General features: G+C 43.3%; 1 protein-coding gene across 5 annotated transcripts in view; it reads right to left on the bottom strand.

Moving 5' to 3' along the window:
* The window catches only part of RALGAPB (Ral GTPase activating protein non-catalytic subunit beta), a 46,138-nt gene that overhangs the window by 14,299 nt on the left and 13,902 nt on the right, over positions 1-17,937 (bottom strand). For 3 of the 5 annotated variants that reach the window (XM_072112213.1, XM_072112214.1, XM_072112212.1), the window contains exons 6-16: positions 17,361-17,492; positions 15,576-15,757; positions 9,834-9,982; positions 9,044-9,260; positions 6,933-6,968; positions 4,402-4,603; positions 2,770-2,937; positions 2,339-2,453; positions 2,108-2,252; positions 1,207-1,271; positions 891-1,017 (exon numbers count right to left, since the gene is read on the bottom strand). In XM_072112213.1, the coding sequence (XP_071968314.1) occupies positions 891-1,017; positions 1,207-1,271; positions 2,108-2,252; positions 2,339-2,453; positions 2,770-2,937; positions 4,402-4,603; positions 6,933-6,968; positions 9,044-9,260; positions 9,834-9,982; positions 15,576-15,757; positions 17,361-17,492 (1,538 nt within the window). The remainder of the gene's footprint in view (positions 1-890; positions 1,018-1,206; positions 1,272-2,107; positions 2,253-2,338; positions 2,454-2,769; positions 2,938-4,401; positions 4,604-6,932; positions 6,969-9,043; positions 9,261-9,833; positions 9,983-15,575; positions 15,758-17,360; positions 17,493-17,937) is intronic. The other 2 variants (XM_072112216.1, XM_072112215.1) reach the window with 1 other exon arrangement.

Here is a 17,937-nt window from a genome sequence, read left to right as displayed (position 1 = left end):
GTCACACAAAGCTTACACAGCACTGGTGACAGCACGTGACAGGCCACAACACTGACAACAGATGCATATGCCATCATGCAGACCGCAACCCCCCCCTCAATTCTGAAATGACTCCATGTGTTTAAGGCAATTAAAACATTGGGGAAATTGAAAAGGTTTTCGGTCAGAATATCAGATTAAAAAGGGCTGTCCAGGACAAATTATTTTAAGATTTAGACTGATGGTGCCAAGAGGTGCTGCACCGGGAGCGAGGATAGAGGCCATAACAGATTCCTTTATTTTCTTAGAGCAGACCCTAGTATTAAAAAAAATATATACGTATACCAGACAACCCCTTTATAATGTCATCAACTGGTTTCAGAAGTGTTAAAAGTCACCTCATCTGTCCATATGTTATGTCTGGTACTTCGGATCAGGGATCAGTCAATAGAACCTATGTTCAGCATCATACACAGACTGCGGGTAGAAGAGCCGCCATTTTTGGAAGAAAGCTGCCATGTTTCACAATAATGGACATCTCTTTTAGGGACGGTATGCAGACCATATCTATAGACTAAACACTGCCCCAAGATAGGAACTCCAAGCATCATAGTTATACATGATTCAGGGATTCCCAGCATCACACATAACTATGATTTTTGGAGTTCTCCTTCTCACAAATGTGTTCATTCCAGGGAAACAGACCCATATGTTGGTCCGATCCCGAGGCCTGAACAAATCGCACAGGATGGGAGTCCTTGCATCATACAGAAATACGATAAAGCCACTCACTGTCTTCTTGGCGAACTGCAGAGTTCGTACTGTAACAAGTGCAATAGTGCTAGTGTTGCAAAATGCAAGTCATGCCACCCGCCCTCCGCGTCACATGCAGCTTTACAGGGTCTTCTTACCATAGTCCCGCAGAAGTGCCTGGGCTGGCCGCTCACTATCAGGAGTGGTGGGCTCCGTGCTGCCTCCGCTGGCCGTGCTGATGCCGCTGTTTGTTCTGCTATGGCTCTTCATCACGTTATTTTCAATCTGAATGACATACACAGTTATATACACAACTATATGTAGTAATCAGCCATCAACACCCGTTATAAGGATCACCCCAAGGAATGGTGACACCAACCAAACCATGAAATAACAATCTGTAATACAGTGCAAGTCTATGGAGACAGCTACGAGGTGCCAGAAAGAGTCAAGACATATTTAGTGTGATTTTACCAGCTCCACCTGGTTCCCTGTGGCTTCCAAAAAGGCAGAGTCTTGGACGAGGTTCAGCATTGCACCTAAAACACAAATGTCACCCTCATAGTCATAGGACTACATGCAGCATGAACACTAGACAGAGCTCTGACACATAGCATGGGCTTCTAAATAGAACAGAACACATCTGACAATACAAATTACAACTATTTTAAAATATTTTCTTTAGAAATGGAAAAAAAAATCCCCAAAAATGGTCTCCCCAACCTGCAAAATACATGTCCCCAATTGGAAAGATTTTGGTCCTCAGAAAGTAGAGTTTTGAAAACACTTTTTTTTTTCTCCTGTAATTGTTGCAGCTAATAAAAAAATCCCATTAACATGATGAGTAATAAAACCTCAGCACTAAATTAATAACATGGAAAGGAGTTGGGGGGAAGAGGGGTGGGTTCAGGTGTGGGTGCACCTGAAATACTATTTACACTAGTTATGATGAAAGAAGGGCCATTGGATAGCTCGGATAAAGGGGTAAAAGAGGTAACAATTCAATTCCTATCCACATAAAAGTGTTAGCGGTAGACCCCCAACAATCTCATGGATAGGGGATAATATAATCAGCTCCTTTAAAGAGTTAAAACATATTTTAAAAGGGGTTGATCCCTCTTTTACATAAATTGCCTTTACAGTCTCAATAATGATCCCTGAATGTTTATCAAGCGATTCAGCAGTCCTGCTTATTACTTTTGTATTGTGTGTACTGTGTTTGCATGCGTGAGCTCTACTGAATAGGAGGAGCTGCAGCAGCAGAGTTATGAGTCATCCTGCTCCTCCCACTCTCCTATTCTAGTGGGCAACTCTTTTAAACTACAAAGAACCTGCAGTAATGGAACCAAAACAAAACTTTATAGAGAAACTCTACCTAGAATCATCTGAGTGTTGTTGGGGTCAGTCTCGGTCTGTAATGCTCCAATGAGGACGTTAACCAGCCTGAGCTTCAGCGACAGGAAAGTCACCGGTTTGTCGCTGCCCATGTCATCATTGCTGAACTTTCCTTCTAATAAGACCTGCAGACAGAATGCAAAACATTTACAGTAGTACCAAGGTCAAACACCAGGTGGCGCCAAAGAACGGGTCAGATGATGCAAATCACCTCTGACTTCACAAGGCCGAAATGATGTGGCAAGGGCAGCAGCGAGAGCAGGATGTGGATGCTCGACCTCCTCAGCTCTGTAGGGTTCACATAGCTCTTGAACTTAGAAAGCTCCCTGCAAGAAAGAACAAATCTCTGCAGGTCAGGAAGCAGGTCCAGGCAGATCGGTGAACTGGGTCTCCATCCCCAAGACATTCGGAAAACATTTTTCTGATGGTCTTAGGCGACTGCTGTGACACGGTCGTTTGACCCCCAAAGACATGTCCTGTGTCATCCCATTGTCAACATCTCATCCATATGGTGCACCCAATACTAGCACGATTTTGCAGACATATCTCAGCCTATACATATATGTGCCTATATTGTCCCCCCCCAAATATTAGAAATCTTCTACCTATAGTGGCCTTGACTTGGGGTCATGATGAACTAACCTGTCTGGTAAAATAATTTCCAGGGCAGAAATGAAATATGGGACCACGACATTAATCCCTTTCAAGTCGCAGCAGAAGAGGGGAGGAGAGTTGAGGATTATGCTGGCGAGGACCGGATGGCAGATAAATTCTCCAATCTGTAAACCTTGGACCAGAACCATGTAGAACCTACAGGAAAACCAAAATCAAAGTGAAAATCCGTCACGATGGAAGAATCAGAGCCATGCTATAATAACCCCCCAAACTAGAACCCTTCTTTCCCTTAGTAGGAGCCGCTATACAAATTTGGACACATTGAGAATTACTTCTCTAGCCCCCCTACTATTCCAATGCCAGGAATTTATGGACACAGCATGTTAATTAAGCTTTGTGTTCTATAAGGGTTCTGGGTAGGTGCAAATGGCCCAATTGAGTCCGAATCAGTGGACTGGCACCAACTTATTCATGTAACAAGTTGGTGGAAGTGATGAAAGGTGCTCTTCAAAGGGAATCCATCACCAGATTTTTATCCCTTTCATTTACTAGACCCTCAGGTAGGCGAAATAACCTTTGTAGTTTTAATGGATTATATTTCATATAAAAAAAGAGGGAATTATTCAAAAAGCTACCACAAAAAAAAAAAAAATTAAAAAATTAAAAAAATGACTCTTCTCATCCCAGTTTAACATGAGAGAAGTCAAGTTTAGTGGTTGAAGGGAGTAGTGTCGCTTCAGTTGCCTCTACCTTCTGTTCTATAGTAACTAGAAGCAGGCTTTTTGTGTCATATTAAAAGATAAGAGTCTCATGTTATGGTTCTGTGAGCTGCAGAACTGGACATACAGGTCTTTAACTTCATGCATATTCAGTTCTGTAGCCCACAGAACCACAAGACTGATGTGTTCTGAAAGATTACATTCTTATCTTTAAAGGGGTTCTCTTGCTTTCATAAAATTTCAAAACAAACTAAAAAAAAACCCACACATGGAGCACTTACCTCCTCTGGAGCTCCCGGTCTCCTGAGCCGCCATCTGCGGCTACTGTGACCGTTGGTTTACAGAGACACGGCACCTCAGCTCTGACAACTTCTGGCTGCTAGCACCCCCACCCGTCCCCTGTCTCTATGCCTGATACAGCACTGGGACATAGGGATGGTTAGCAGTGCCAGCTGGAATTGTGGTGCCGCCCCTCTGTACACAAATCGGTGGCAGGGAGATGGCAGCTGGGGAGACCGGGAGGTGCTGGAGTGGGCTTTGAAAATTGGACGCCGCCTTTAACAGGACACAAAAGGCATGTGTCTAGGTAATACAGAAGCAAAAACTAAACTTGACTCATCTCATGTGAAATATGACTCTTCTCAACTCATTTTTCACATGACTCTCGGGGAGATTTATTATTTTTTTTAAATCAGTAAATAAGACTTCACGTAAAAGAGGGCATTTTGGAAAAGAAATTTACTGTAGTTTGTTGGGGTAAAACCTGGTGACAGATGCCGATTCATAACAGAATTTCGATGAGCGCCAATTTGGATAATTTTTTCCCCCATATAGCAACACAGCAGCTGCATCTCCTCAATGAGAACCAGTATTGCACCAGATATGGAGTATTTTTGTGAATGTAAATAGCGGGGCAATAGTTTGGTGCTGACCACATTACCTGGAGAGATAGGCGGACAATATCTCCTCCCCCGTCTTCTTACTGCAGAAGATCCTACATAAGGTCCCGCAGGCTTCAGCCCTTCCGGCCTCGTAATTCTCTGGGAATTCATTAGCATCAAACACCGTGCTGGAGCCCATAGTGTCCGTGGACAATTGGGAACCTTTACGCCGCAGCTCTACAGTGGCCTGCGTGGCTATCGCTGTAGAAAATGAGGAGAGAGCCTTTGAGGAACTGCTACTATTGTATGGCACATGCTCAGGCTCATGGGAAATAAAGACGCAAAGATTTATCAGGATAGACTCTCCTGGATAGAAATATATCCACATTATATCTGCCAGAGAGAAAGCCTCGGGTCCAGCGGAGATACAGATCCAACTATACGGGATGAAAACTTCATCTACGACTTCTGGACTGCCTATACTGTAACATAATGGGTAAATCTGCAACGTGGAGGGGCTCCGGTAACACCCCATGAGCTCTTTTGCTCATTAGCATAATTTGTAAAGTTGATTTTAGAAGGAAGGAGGCCATGGATAAAAAATATAAGAAGATTACCACAGTCACAGGGCCTGGATCTATGAGTAAATGGATTTTGATGGGAGATTTCCTTTACCATTTAGTGTACTACACCTGAGAGGTTCCTTTTAAACATTTCATCCTTTCCATGGGAAACAAGTAAAAAAAAAAATAGTTGCTGCCCACTAACATGGGATCTTGCTTAGCTTGCTTAGTTTCTTCTTGTCAGCTCTAACAAACAGGAGGCAGGCTGAGCAAGGTGAAGCAGCATCTTAAAAGGAAATCTACCACCAGGATGAAGGATTGTAAACCAAGCACACTGTTATACAGGTGTGTGCCCCCCCATCTGCTCTTCTTTAAGCCTCCTGTGCTCTTATTTTTAAGAAATAAAGACTTTTAAAATTGTGCAAATGAGCCTTAGGGGCTCCATAGTAGTTAGAGATAGTGGAGCCTGGAGCCCCTAAGGCTCATTTGCATAATTTTAAGAGCCTTTTTCTATTTCTATTCTATTTCTATTTCTAAAAACTAAGGGCATAGGAGACAGATCCTACCGGAAAGGGGAGCACATCAATATGTGAGTGTGCTGGGTTTACAATCCTTCACCCTGGTGGGAGATGTACCCAGGAGATTCTGCATGCATATAGAAGGACACAGATAGTGAGAGGTAGTGCTGGTTCTAGAACTACTGTAGAAACAACTGAACTCTCCTGGTCAACTAGATAGGGCGGAAATTACTCATCAGCTCTGGATGGGTGTGGGGGCCATACAGGAGTACAAGGATGGAGGCTTCTTTAAAAATTAAAGATTTTGAGAGGTGTCAGTAGGGATTTTGACAAATGATATAATGCAATAACGCAGAGGAAGTCATCCAAGTAGAGGAGTGACCTGTCTGCATGGAAGAGGCAGCATAAAATGTATAAATCTGTATAGATTATTATTAGTATACATGTAACAATGTAAACTAGTACACCGCTAACACTGGTGGGCTAATAAAATAATAATAATTTTAAAAAAAGGCATCACTGTCTCAGTTTGTTATATTAATGAAAAATATTTTAGACCTTAATCAGCCCTTGTGTTTAAATGCTCCAGGGGTGAGCAGTGCCTCCCTGTGCTGTAGCTTCACAGGCTATTACAGGAGCACTACCCTCTCCCACTGTTTGAGATCAAAACTGGCAGAGGTGGTGGAGGAGGTGGAGGGGGGGTGGGGTTAGGGAGTGGCAAAGGAGCAGGTTGGTAAGACAGTGTAACAGCTGGGAAGAAAGAGCATGGAGAGACTCTGGTAACAAACCCCATGAGCCTGTAGGTCGATTTTGCTGTGGCAGGGGGTATGGAGGGGTAACACCACCTTTTCAATACCAAAGTTGGATTGTGCGCCCCGAATGCTACGGATTCGTCACCTGCGGAGGGGATCGGCACAAATCCTATCCGCTATGTGGGCACTGAACATACAGTCTGAGGGTAGGTAACCTAGGTAACCACATGTTACGCATGAAGCGAATCCCCAATTATTACACCTGATCATGCGCCGTATTAACAGAGGACGTGCAACCTGGGACCACAAACAAATCTTTATGCGTTTATTTCCCATGAGGCTCTGCAGCTTTAGATGCAAGTTACACCAAAAAAAAAAAAAAATCTACTAAATAAAAATATACTACATGCACAGATATCAAAACAGAACATTCAGAAAGAATATACCAAAAAGAAGTGCAAAATGAAAAAAAGAAAACCTTGGTTAGTGCAAAATCCTTGACCGAATGGATGTGGATGAAAATGGGGAAGATTGAAAAACAGGTTTGGCGCACTCTGTACTAACAATCGTTCCCATACAGGAATGAAACGTGTCTCCCCCACAGTGCAACACAGAGATGAGGAAAACCGAAAGGAAAGGGAAGAAGAAGGAAAAGCAACAAGACCACAAGGAGGTTAGGAAGAAAAAAACGGAAAGAAGGCGAAAGAGAGAGAGAGAGATGATTGCGATTGAGGAGAAGCTACAGGTTCCTACTTACAAGATTTATAAGAAAGGAGAATTTGGATAAAAGATGCTGCAAGATAACAGAAATAAAATGGAAACAAATCAAAGGACAGAAGTAGTTACAAGAAAGTACTTTAAATATGGCAAAAAAGGTGCTTTTTATAAAAAATATTTCTAAAAAACAAAAAATAAAAAATAAAAGGAGGAGGTTGGGGGGGAGGGGAAGAAAATCGGATGACGGGGTTGTGTAACAGTGAGGTGAGAGTCTGGAAAAACATTGTGTACAACAATGGGTTAAATAATTACAGAATGGGATGATGGTGCGCCACTAAGTAGGGTTTAACGGATCCAATGAAATGAATCAGAGCCGTCCCCAGCCGTATCCACGCACACAGGGAGGGTCCTAATGTATCCCGACTAGAAGAGCCGGACAAATCACATACAGACAAGACCCCTGGAGTAATGGACCTCAGGGCCGGCATTACACAACTTAAAGGGGTTGTCCACTTTCAGCAAATAATTAATATTGTTTGTATAGTGAAAAGTTGTACAATATTCTAAATTACTTTCTGTACTAATTCCCTTTCGATTTTCTAGATCTCTGCTTGCTGTCATTCTATAGGTATATTCATTGTTTACTTCCTGTGGATAAAAAAACCGGTGATGTCACACAGGTGCACAGCTCATTATATCCCTGGTCATGTGATGTCACACAGGTGTACAGCTCATTATATCCCTAGTCATGTGATGTCACACAGGTGCACAGCTCGTTATATCCCTGGTCATGTGATGTCACACAGGTGCACAGCTCATTATATCCCTGGTCATGTGATGTCACACAGGTGCACAGCTCATTATATCCCTGGTCATGTGATGTCACACAGGTGTACAGATCGTTATATCCCTGGTCATGTGATGTCACACAGGTGCACAGCTCGTTATATCCCTGGTCATGTGATGTCACACAGGTGCACAGCTCGATATATTCCTGGTCATGTGATGTCACACAGGTGCAAGGCTCATTATATTCCTGGTCATGTGATGTCACACAGGTGCACAGCTCGTTATATCCCTGGTCATGTGATGTCACACAGGTGCAAGGCTCATTATATTCCTGGTCATGTGATGTCACACAGGTGCACGGCTCATTATATTCCTGGTCATGTGATGTCACACAGGTGCACGGCTCATTATATTCCTGGTCATGTGATGTCACACAGGTGCATGGCTCGTTATTTCACAGGGAGCAATCAGAGCCATGCACCTGTGTGTGACATCCCATGACCAAGGACTAATTCTTATCCACATGAAGTAACAGCAAGCAGAGATCTAGAAATCCACAAGGAATTGATACAGAAAGGATATTGGAAGTTTGTGTAATGAAAAGTTATACAATTTATCAATTATTTGCTGAAAGTGGACAACCCCTTTAACCCAATTTAGTATATATATACTTAGATATCTTAAAGTGGAAACTGGTTAGCCAGTAACAGGCATGCAACTTGGTTAAATTGAAGGTCTAAGCCTGGATTACAAATAGGTGATATGCCGATTATTTTCCTATTGCACAAGGGTGGAAAAATCCCTCTACTAAACCCCCACCCCTTTAAGACCCCCTTTCTAAAAAACTAATTTTTTTTCAGTGTCCAATGTTTTACCTATTGGATACTCTATGGAAGTTGTTCCCCTATGAGCCCGGGGGACTCACAGTGAGGTCACTGATTGGATGCAGAAGTACCAGGACTGCATAGCACGGGGTGTACACAAGGTCAGGGGCCACACAGAGCAAGGCAAGAACATTTTACAGTGAAACCTCTGAGCAGACCAAAGAGTTTTCACTGTAAAATATACTTCCCCTGCTCTGCTTCTAATCAGTGACCTCATTGTGAGAACGATGATGTCACATATTAATAAAATCTCCTTTAAAAGAAAGGTCTATGCAGTCCCTCTCCGTGAGCTGTGGTGCATGGATATAGCAGAGACGGGTTCAGCAGAATTCATTTCATTGCTGCAAGTAAGATGAAACAATCCATTGATGCCTCTTCAGCCCCGTCCGCCCCACACCTGCCTAACTATAACCTTGCAGGTAGGAATAATGGGAGTTCTGAGATGAACTAGAGCGGTAGGAGGTGTCGGAGCACTTACCTGTCATACTGCTATCTCTGTTCACTCCGTTCTGTAGTTTGCAGTGAACAAGGGCGGCATCAAACAGCCAGGAGCCAAACAGATTCAAGATGCTGTTGACTTTGGGCCTTGTCGGGGCAGGTAACGGACGAGGCTCGGAGCTGGTTTGGTTTGGGCTGGACAGTGGGGAGGTGGAAGACGCTTGCTGCTGGACTTTAGTGCTGTGAGTCGTGTTCACCTGCACGATGAAGAATGGAGACAATTAAAGTGAATGACCAAAAAAAAGTAAAAGAAAAAAGGGGGGAAAGATTAGTAAATACAAAATAAATGAAAATATAAATATAATAAATGAAAATAATATTATTAATAGATACATACATAAAATACTATCCTTATTTACGGACATAAAAGTAACACAATGGGGCTCATTTACTAAGGGTTCGAACGCCGCACTTTTGTCGGTTTCACGAATATTTCCACTTGGCGCCGAATTGCGCCCCGGGATTTTGGCGCACGCGGTCGGATTGTGAATCCCGGCAGACCAGAACCCTCGTCGGACAACGCACCACTGGATCGTGACAGGACCGGGTAAGTAAGTGTGCACCAATGTGTAAGAATGATTAGAACAAGCTTAGCCTCTGAAGTGACCTATCCTCTCGGCTTTGTGCTCCTCTGATGCTGAAATTTAGTTTTACAATCCTGAAAGTTTTACAATGCAATCTGCTGAATTCCTTCTCGCCAACAAGACGGACAGATGCTGAATGAGGCACAAGGAACTCACATCCATCCTATCTACCACATCACAACTTACTGAACTAGTTTTCATGGTGGTTTTGTTCACGGTGACAGTGCGGTGTCTCCGGTTATGCGGAGGGGTGGTGTTGGTGGCCGTTGCCTGGGGCATACTGAGCCTGTTCACTGGTGTTGGTGGGGCGCTATCAGCCCTGGGGCGGGAGATACCTGTGGGAGAGATCATAGTTACTACTGGCGCAGCTAATGTCTACAGAAATACAATGATCACATCCGATTGAGTTATTATACAGAGAATCACCGGTGCATTGTAGTGGTAAAAGTCCTATAGATGAAATAGGCAAAATTAGGCGTCATTTATTACCAATCATATGGTATCGGGTAACTGGAGGATGAAAGATTGCCATTAACACACGGTCATGGTCAGTCCATGAATCACAGATCCTGTGCCAGCCGGATTTCACAGTGCAGGGGGATGTGACTCCATATACCATAGGCATGTACGATGCAGGCCCCAAACTAAATACGTCCTCAAACTCAATCCAGGAGAATTCCCCCCTGCACTTCAATTAAACACCCAACAATGAGGGGAACTCAAGGTTAATATATTTAAAAATCTTATAAGTTTTTTTTATTTCATATCAATTAAAACTAATACAAACATTGACTTAAACAATAATTAGGATTAAAATTAAAAAATGGTCCCAAAGGGTCACACTGTAATCCAAGATGTAAGGACCAACCATGATTGTGTTTTTACTGTTAACCCAAGCTTAAAGAGGTGGTCTCATAAGATCTCATATGGATGATCTGAGGATCCTTCTGCTTGGGACACATAGTATTGAGGGAAATCTAATACCCGGACACAGTGCTTCTAAGCCAAGCCCACTTGCACGCTGGCGTGCGCCTCCTGAAACAAGATCCATTCACCTTTCTGCTTCTAAAATCTTAGTTTTTGAGAAAATAGTCTCAAAATTAGGCAAATGAGCCTCAGGGGCTCTAATCCCCGTCACAGAGCTAAGTTGTCTGCCAATTAATCACACCACCATTTGGCACTCTGGCTGCGGATGCAAGATGAGGACACAAATGCTGAATGGAGAATAATGTGTCACATGTTTTTTTTTTTTAAATGCATTCAAACCAAAGCCCAACCCCTGGGACTACACAGAGGATTCTGTCAGGGTGCAAGATAAGTTATAACACACAATTATATTGTTATGCAAATGCTTATAAAATAACACGGTAGCATTTGGTGGTGTGGTAACACAATCCTTGTGGATTGGCAAAGATTTGCACCAATACCCCCCCAAAACCACATCACTTCTACCAGTAGTAGAAGATCTTCTAAAGGCTATGGCCTGCCCATGATGCCCAGAAGCCATTTGATATTATAGATAATGGCTGAACCCCACCTGGAGGATAGGATTTGGTAGCTGCTCCTCTATGTGGTCGTGCCCTAAGGTCACAATTCTAATTCAGTGCAGACGAGATGGGAAAATCCCATATAAACCTCAGTATTAGGAGACTGCCGCAAACAACCCCAGTATTTACATGGCTCTGCTATGTTCTGTATACAGGGTCTCTGCATCGCAGCAACAGAACAGAAATTTAGCTCCCTCTCGATAGTCAGGACCCCAGTGCCGGGTGGTCCTTCTTCCATCGAGGTGTCTAATACGGCAGCTCAGCTCCACTCTACTACATGGGCCTGAGCTGTAATAGCAGACACTATCTCACACCAATCACTAGTTATATGCCATCAATGTCATCGCTTCATAGGCCAACAACATCTGTGCTATGGAAATACAGTGTGATCAGGCCAGGAGCATTTCCATCTCAGCTGGACAGACAGCTAGGTGAAGGCGCTGCACAGACTGTACGGCAACACGTTGAAGCGTCTTATTTTTCCATGCAGTAACAATAGGTGCCCATAGCCTACACATTTATCATCCCCCTTTGAAGTCAGTGTACTTGTAGCGTAGGACTTTATTAAGAACTCGCTACAACTAAACTGATATCCGCTACTAATCACGTGATCAGACAAGACATGGCAGAAGCTTATTCATCGATCTGTTACGTTATACAATTTCTCCATCACCAGAGGCACCAGATCATTTTGACAAATTTGGGGCTTATGCAGAAGGAAAACATGCTGTATGATTGGGGCCCTTTGTAAATCAGTCTTAGGTTTTTCCTTGAAGGAGTAGAGCAAGTTATCCTACAATATCATCGTCATTGTTTGTGTCAGCTCTGTGTAACACTGGAAACTATCTTAAAGGAAATGTCTGGAAATGTAGTGGTTGCAGAGTTTGTAGGGAAAGTAATATACAAGTCCTTAAAGAGTTAAGACTTAAACACTGATCCAATTGCTGTATATTAAAGGAACGCTCCACTTAAAGCCAATTCATTAAATAATACATAGTGCGGGGCCTGAAGGGAGGAGCAGGACTCATTATCATTGCTCCTCCCTCCAGGCCCTGCACAAGGTATAATTCAATGAATCAGCTGTGACTGGAGCGCTCCTTTAAGACTTAAACACTGATCCAGCTGATGTATTAAGTCTTAAAGGAACACTCCAGTCACAGATGATTCATTGGATCATACCTTGTGCAGGGCCTGGTGGGAGGAGCAATGATAATGAGTCCTGCTCCTCCCTTTAGGCCCCACCATGATTATTCAATGAATTAGCTTTGACTAGAGCGTATCCCATATACGAGGGGCAGGTAGAATTGATTTTGCATGGTTGGACCATCTGAAATGATTTTTCAGGATTACTTGATTCTTAAAAGGGGTTTTCTGGGATCAGGGTTTTTTTTTTTTTTTTTTTTTAAAGAGAACCTGTCATCAGGTTTTCACAAAATCTAACAACAGATTCCCAGAGAACTCTTCATACGGATCCCCATGCATTCTTAGAAACCCGATTTTTGGTGTTCTATTAAAAGTAATATAGAACTGCAGATAGGGGTGTATGAAGTAACTCCTCAAGCAACTTTAGTTTGCAATTTTATTGATCTGGATGAGAAGACAGTTTGGTCAAACCTTCTGAAGGATGCACCCATTTCTTGCTGCAAGTGCCAAAATACTTGTCATTTTTGGGGTATATGAAGTGACTCATCTCATGCAAATGACTCTTCTCTGCTCAGCATCACATGTCTTTAGAAATTATTGGTAAATAGGTGAGTTTTCATATAAAAAAAGAGGGAATTCTAGAAGCGACATTTCATACTCGACCTAAGAGAAAGAGTCAGGTTTAAGTTTTAAGTGGGAAAAAACCCCAAAAAAACAAATTTTGTCAACATTGTGTTAAAACGTTAAATGTAACTGCATTCAGTTTTGTGTGATGGGGAGCAGCAGGGCAGTGGTGAACAGCGCTGGAACGGAGGGGTTAAACAGCTGTTCGTTTATACTGGACATCCCCTTTAACAAAGTTAAAGGGGATGTCCTGAATCTGAAAATAAAATCTTCCAGCAACCAGCGTTACAGATTTAGGTGTGTGTCAATCACAGCTGCTACTTCACAAAGAGGAATTTGTTTTAGATGTATTAAATATAGGCTAGATTCACACTGCCGTTGCCCCCCGCACCGTAGCACGGCAGCTCCTCTCCATAGGGATGTTTGGCGCCGTAATACGGGAAAAGATAGGACATGTCTTTTTCCGGGGTACGGAGCGGTACGGTGCAGCACCGTACCGCTCCCGTGGGACACCGTGCGCCCCATTGCTGTCTATGGGGGATGTATATCGGCCCGTATATATGCCCCCTATGCGGCAGTGTGGATGTAGCCTTAGGCTGTACAGGTGAGTCCTAAGATTTTTCAGAAGGAGCTTTATTATTATTTATATTTATTCAATGTTGGATTTTATTTGCGACAAATCCTGGACGTGTGATCTCCGCCTGATGCCAGTCTTACGAGTCCTGACACAAACAATGATACGTAGAGCCCGGTAACATTGTGATTAGTATTACTAGCCCAAATCACTAGTTATTCCACACCAATACCAGATTCTAGGGACCAGACTAAGCACAAGTAATTACTGAAGTTGGGATACCATATTTTGGTAATGTTTTCAACCCAATGTTCTTAAAGACTGCAACTCCTGAAGAAGAAACCACTGTTATTAATGGGAAAAATGACATTTCCTACAGGGGATAAGAAACAAAAAACACATTCAGCAGCCAATGAACCTGGACAACTCAAAAAATTATCATCATAAACAGTTATAACGAGATCTGACCACTGGAGTTCCCGGAACACAAATTGCTGCAACCTGAGCTTAGTAGATCTTAAGAGGAAATAGACTATGAAAATCCATCAGGATAAACCAGGGACATTACTCATAGATCCAGGCACCGGGACTGTGGTAATCGTCTCATATCCGTTATCATTGGCCTCTTAAAATTATGTTAATAAGCCTGAAGGGCTATGGGGGTGTTACCAGAGCCTTACAGTGCTGAAGATACAAATGCTGTTCCCCTCCCCCTTAGCACTTTCCCTCACCCTCTGACGTAATCTCTCTGCAGCACTTCGTGGGCAGAGTTCTCAACCATAGTGTAACAGCCTGAAGTTGCAGCACGGAGGGGCTATGAGAACACACCAAAGCCCTTCAAACTAATTAGCATAATTTATCACACCGATTTTAGTAGGAAGGAGGCCATGGATAAGCAATATAAGAATATTACCACGGTCACGGTGCCTGGATCTATGAGCAAGTGTCCCGGGTTTATCTATGGTAGATTTCGTTAAAGGGGTTGAAAAAAATGGCTTTTTTCAAAAAACAGCGCCACCTCTGACCACGGTGTGTGCCAGCACACCATCCATCCTCCATTCATCTCTATACAGTTGAGATGCAATAGCACACATTACCCATGGTCAGGGGTGGCTCTGTTTTTAGAAGAAAGTGCCAAATATGCCCGAGATATTCTCATAGCTGTGAAGGTAAAGGAATTATTATAGCTACCCAATACTTTCACAGTCGTGGGAATGTTCTTCACAAGGTTTAAAGTCTGTCCAAATTTTATGAAGTGCTTGTCGATGGGAAAGTTTTTCAGGTGAACCAATTCTCCATCCCAGACAATATGATTACATGAGAGAAGCCAAATACAGTGTGGGGCTACAGAGTGCTGGGCTATCTCCAGATATGATGTAGCATCAGCTATCCCGCGTGAAGTCTGTTGCAATAGAATTGGGGTAAAGAATAAGTTGTCAAATTTGCTGCCCAGATATGAATGGGAAGGGTTTCCCATTATGGAGGACTGCACGGTCATAAATGGATGTTGTGGTGGGGAATTCTTATTAAAATAGGAAAATACAAATGCTACCATCCATAGGAGCGCAAACATGTCCCTTTGTGGAGGTTGTGATGGTTTGGCAAACATTCAAAACAAATCTCACACGTACGCTGTATAGGATGGATGGAGGTGGTGGACATGTAACATGGGTAGCCAAAGGCAGCCCTTTCTGTGGGCACCCAGGCCATCCCCCACTAGAGTTCACCAGACAGGACTAAAAGGCACCCCCAGCAGCCTAGGAGGTGCTGTGTTCAGCGCCATTTTAAAGCAGTCATCCTTGGCTGCCTGGGACTTCAGGAGGAGCGAGGTGGTGTGGACTGGGGACTGTGTAATGATGGTCTGAATTTCTCCTCCCTTTTACCGTATTGGTATACTGATTGAATCTTGTGACAGAGCAGAGACCAGTATGTTACTGTTTGAATTGCCATGTTGACACCTTGAAATAAATTAGGAGGTTCTGCATGTAGTCCGGGCATCAGTCTCACGGGTGTAGGATATAGCGAAGACGAAAGCATTACCTAGAAAGGCGTCCACCAGACAGCTGACCCCTCGCATGGCACGGAAGAAGATCTGAGGCAGCTGTTTGAGGCAGGAGTACTGGTTCAGTTCCTGGCTGGGAACTCCGCTCACATTGAGAAACTGTTCTTGAAACTTTGGAGTTGTGCCGATTATACTTGGATTGCTGAGATCCACAGGATTACTGGAGAGAAGAAGGGCAAAACTAGATTATTAGGAAAGGTTGATGGGTCCCATGGATTCAGAAACACAGCACCGAGCATTGGACTAGTTTATGAGGAGGAACAGGGGAAACCCCAGATGCAAGGTCCAATCTTTGCTACATATAAAACAAGTCTTTTCATTGAACTACTGCATATTGTTTATTCAGATTCCATAAGTTTGCTTTAATAATACCATTATTATGTGACCCTCTCCGTACACCACCTTTACTCTAAATCCATGGTGGCAAACCTATGGCACAGGTGCCAGAGGTGACACTCAAAGCCCTCTCTGTGGGCACCCAGGCTGTCAGAGAGGATTCAAGGCATCTTCCTGCAGTCCCACACAGCCCAGGACTTGCTGTGTCCAGTGTTATTTTATAGCAACAGCACTGCCTGGAACTACAGGAAAAACAGGAAGGTGTGGACAGATGTGGATCATCATTGGTGCTCCTGCTCCGGCCCTGACAATTCTTTCATCTCAGGAGGAAAGCCACAATGATCAAATCATCTCCACCTTTCTACTGTATTGGTGTCCTCATGATGCTGATACAATTCAAAGTGATGAAAGAACAGGGAGCAATAAATTACTACTTGAATTGCGTTAAATAAGTGGGTTTTTGTTGCAGTTTGGGCACTCGGTTTCTAAATGTTTCACCATCATTGGTCTAGATGGCAAACCTTTTAGAGATCGAGTGCCCAAAATGAGACCCAAAAAACACACTAGCTTTTCCCAAAGTGCCAACACAGCAATTTAGGCAGCAACAAACTTATTGCTACCAGAATCTTTGAGCACCAATCCGACCCTGTACACACCTTTTCACTCTTCGGACAGGACCAAGCAGCACAGGATGGGTCACTTTAAAATAGCAGGGCACTACTTGGACTGCCTGAGACTGCAGGAAGATGCCATGTCTGGCAAACTCTGTGCCCGGGAGACAGCCTGTGTGCCCACTGAGAGGCCTCCGAGTGACATCTCTGGCACCAGTGCCATAGGTTCGCCACCGCTGGTCTAGATGCTTCATAATGTGGCCATGTGTCCCAGTGTGCACCAAGCCAAAAATAGGAAAAATTAGTTAATTTAACGGAATAATTATGAAGCTGCGTCGCCAGATCTATATTGGTTTTCTTTTAAAATGTAAATTCTCTCAGACGCCAATGATCAAGACTGGGGGGCTGGAATCTCTCCATGTAATAGAAGGGGACTAGACGTGCCTCTATCAAGTGTCCGGTCAAAAGCTTCTCACCCAGCTAAACAACTTTCCTACACTGTACTGACGATATGCAAAGACATCAAAACTGCACTGTTCCTTCTGAAATAGATGTTCTAGTTTTCTTTAATCCTGCATCATATCATTAGGCTTTCTGAAAGTCATGCGTGGTGTAAAGGGGGCTGCCTTTACAAGGTACTAAGAGGCAATGTTTTCCTTGTTGCATATTTCCCAGAAACCACCAGTGGAGTGTCAATGGCTATAAGTCTCCGCATGCTTGCAAGGCCGCCTTAATTGGCAAGGAGAGACTTTGACTCCACATTCTATGCTATGTGTAAATTTATGAAGTTGATCATCCTTTTAACCATCTACGCACCTCAACATGTGGAGAAATCGGAACCAGGTTTGGGTCACACATTCATTATCCATTTCGGCAGGGATCAAACTGGCATCTTCTTCCGGAACTTTGAAGGGGGGAAATGAAGGCCCATAGGTGAACCGCAACAACCTAGAAGTAACAATTTACAGAACGATGAATTATCAAACATACATGCATACAACTGTAGCTCCCCATTGTGCAAGTACTTTCAGCTGATCGGAGGGGGTGGCTGGTGATGATTCACACAAACCTCATATTAATGACCTATCCTAAGGCTGCACCGTTTAATGTGTTTAGATTAGAAACTGAGATCATGCAGCGGAGCAGAACAGAAAGAGGTGAAGCTTCAGCCAATAGCATCACAGCAGGAAGTCAGAAGAAGATGCAATAACAGGAAGTGATGTCATTTTAACAATTTCTCCCATACAATGCAGCAACATTAAAAGGGGTTGTCCGAGAGCAACTTAAAGGAAACCTATCATTTGATTTGATGCTTTATGAAACAAACATACCTTGAGAATGCTGTAGCGACACTGATGCAGGATCATATCTTGGTTAATCCCTGTGCCGAGTG

The sequence above is a fragment of the Engystomops pustulosus genome, chromosome 6 (assembly GCF_040894005.1).
Source record: "Engystomops pustulosus chromosome 6, aEngPut4.maternal, whole genome shotgun sequence".
In the NCBI taxonomy this organism is placed as follows: Eukaryota; Metazoa; Chordata; class Amphibia; order Anura; family Leptodactylidae; genus Engystomops; species Engystomops pustulosus.
This window is presented reverse-complemented; position numbering and strand designations above follow the sequence as displayed.